The sequence below is a fragment of the Protobothrops mucrosquamatus genome, unplaced genomic scaffold, assembly GCF_001527695.2.
Source record: "Protobothrops mucrosquamatus isolate PMUCROS unplaced genomic scaffold, P.Mucros_1.0 scaffold_295, whole genome shotgun sequence".
NCBI classification, from domain to species: domain Eukaryota; kingdom Metazoa; phylum Chordata; class Lepidosauria; order Squamata; family Viperidae; genus Protobothrops; species Protobothrops mucrosquamatus.
In genome coordinates this window covers 24353-26936 of record NW_015386371.1, presented here as the reverse complement: position 1 = coordinate 26936, position 2584 = coordinate 24353, and the positions used below count along the sequence as shown (strand labels likewise).

The 2584-nt window shown below is 44.3% G+C and overlaps 1 protein-coding gene across 1 annotated transcript in view; it reads left to right on the top strand.

The window, feature by feature from the left end:
* LOC107302884 (complement factor B-like) overlaps window positions 1-2584 on the top strand; it is a 51995-nt gene that overhangs the window by 45281 nt on the left and 4130 nt on the right. The window contains exons 13-14 of the mRNA XM_029287320.1: window positions 454-601; window positions 2128-2233. Of these exons, the coding sequence (XP_029143153.1) occupies window positions 454-601; window positions 2128-2233 (254 nt within the window). The remainder of the gene's footprint in view (window positions 1-453; window positions 602-2127; window positions 2234-2584) is intronic.

Sequence of the window (2584 nt, the reverse complement as noted above, 5' to 3'; positions counted from 1 at the left end):
CCATTCCAATCTCCCATAACAATCAAAGAATTATAATCCATAGCCACAATTTTCTGATGCAATTGTCTATAAAATTGTTTCTGGGCTGAAAGTTGATTAGGGGCATAAACCCCTATTATTAAACACTTTCTTCCATTTAAATTTATTTCCACAAATAAAAATCTTCCTTCTTTATCGACTTCTTTTAAAATAGGTGAAAGGTGTCTTTTAATATATACTGCAACACCAGCTCTCTTTTTTAAGGCAGATGCAACAAACAACTCTCCAAGCTTAGAGTTCAATAATAATTTTTGATCTTTAGCCACAATATGAGTCTCTTGTAGACATGTAATGTCATTATTAAAATGTCTTAAATAATGAAAAACCTTACGTCTTAGTATTAGTATTAGTATTATTAATATTATTAGTATTATTAGTATTATTAAGTCTATGTTTTGCTTTGCTATTTCCTAGCCAGGCAACAGTATTCTGTGGAGAAAATTCAAGTCCACAAAGATTACCAGATTGGAAAGCTGAAACATCGCGGGATCCCTGAATTCTATGATTATGACATCGCCCTGATAAAACTAAAGGAAAAAGTTGAATTCAGTTTCAATGCAAGGTGAGATCTCGCAGGAAGAGAGAGAGAGATGGCGGAGCACTTTCAGTTTTGTCTCAAAGGGATATTAGAATCAAGACATTGGTTTTTGATTTAGTTCTACAAAATGTGTGGTGTTTTTAATCTCAGTCTTCTATTATCAAAGAGGAGCTGGTTGTTTCATACTGAAAAGGCAAATTGGTGGGGTGATATGTCTTAAATCAATGTTTTTTTTTCCCCAACTTGGGAACTTTAAGATGTGTTGACTTTGACTCCCAGAATCCCTCAGCAAGGCACGGGGCTTCCTGATTTATTTTACTTTGGAAGAAGTTATACATAAAAGACTTATAGCGCCTAAGGGAAGAATAATCCCATTAAAAAAAGATCTGGGCAGAAACTCCAGAGTCATAATGAGGCCCAGCTGATGTTCTCTTGCACTTCTTGATTGCCTTCAGAAGTGGTGGGTGCTCCATCACTGAAGGCTTTAAAAAAAAAGACCAGACAGCCATCTTTCTGGAATGATATCAGGCAGCAACCCCCAACTTTTTGGGCACCGGGGAACAGTTCCACGGAGAAAGGTTTTTCCATGGACCGGAGGAGGTGTGGTTTTGCGTGCTGCCTGCATCCTGCGGATGGGGCTTCGCATGTTTGCATGGCCCAGTTGCTGGCCTGCTGCGGACCGGTGCTGGTCCACGGACTGGGGGTTGGAGACCCCTGAAATAGGATCTTCTGCTCAAACAAGGGGTTGGACTAGAACAGGGCTTTTCAACCAGTAGTACGGGTACCACCTGTGGTACATTGGCACCTGGCAGGTGGTATGCGACCATCCTAGAAAAGTGGTAGTGGGGGAGGGGAATGAGCTGAACCGGTGGCAGCACCGCACAAGCCTGAGCGAGAGACGGCTGGAGCTGCAGGGCTGTCAGGGCTCAGCGGAAGCGCCAGGATCAGCGCCAGGCTCCAGCTGGAGCTCGGCGCTGATCCTGGCGCATCTGCTGAGCCCAGAAGAAGCACCGATCAGCTGGAATGTTGCAGCATCTCCAGGGTCTTGTGATTTACATTCAGATGCTTGGCAACTGATTCATATTTATGACGGTCACAGTGTCCCAGGGTCATGTGAAGTGACCAAATCCTGCTGCAACCACCCAGCAGATGGGGGGGGAATAAAAACCACACATACCCCACCCCACCCCCGCTGCCAATCCTCAACAGAAATGCTCACAACAATGAAAACCTCGGACAGGAGGAAGAGTGCCGCCGGGCGGGCAGGCAGGTGTCTTGCTCAGCTGTGGCTTGGGGGGCACTTTTTTCAGTGCCATTGTGACTTCGAACAGTCACTAAGCGAACTGTTGTAAGTTGAGGACTACCTGTACTTTATCACTTTTTTCCCTTTTTTGGGGGGAGGGGTCATCAGGTTTTTGACACTTTGCTAGGCGACTGGCGGTACTCAGATGTTGCCCTATCCTAAAAGTGGTACAATGGGTGAAAATGGTTGAAAAGCCCCTAGGTCCCTTCCAACTCTATTATTCAATGTTCTATATTCTCCCCTCCAGGCCAATTTGTTTACCGTGTACACAAGGAACAACTCGAGCTCTGAGGAAGCCTCTTGCAACGACCACGTGTCAGGACCATGGTAAGAGGATTGTTTGTGTTTTAAAAGTAACCAACATGGGGCAGAAGAGGGACCAAATCTTCTTCCAAAGTAACATTTCTCAACCTTGGCATCTTTCGTGGACTTCAACTCCCAGAATTCCTTTAAGGCTCTTCTCTGAACCTATTCTCTGAATTTCTTTGCGTCCCTCTTGTAACATGTTGCGCTGCATCCTGGGTTGATTCGACCTCGTACGGTGAATGACTTGGACTTGGAGCAAACTGGCTTGAGACGTTGGCCATCCCTGGTGCATGGTATTGCTGATTCGTCCAGCATCTTCCCCTCTTCTTTCTTTCTTTCTTTCTTTCTTTCTTTCTTTCTTTCTTTCTTTCTTTCTTTCTTTCTTTCTTTCTTTCTTT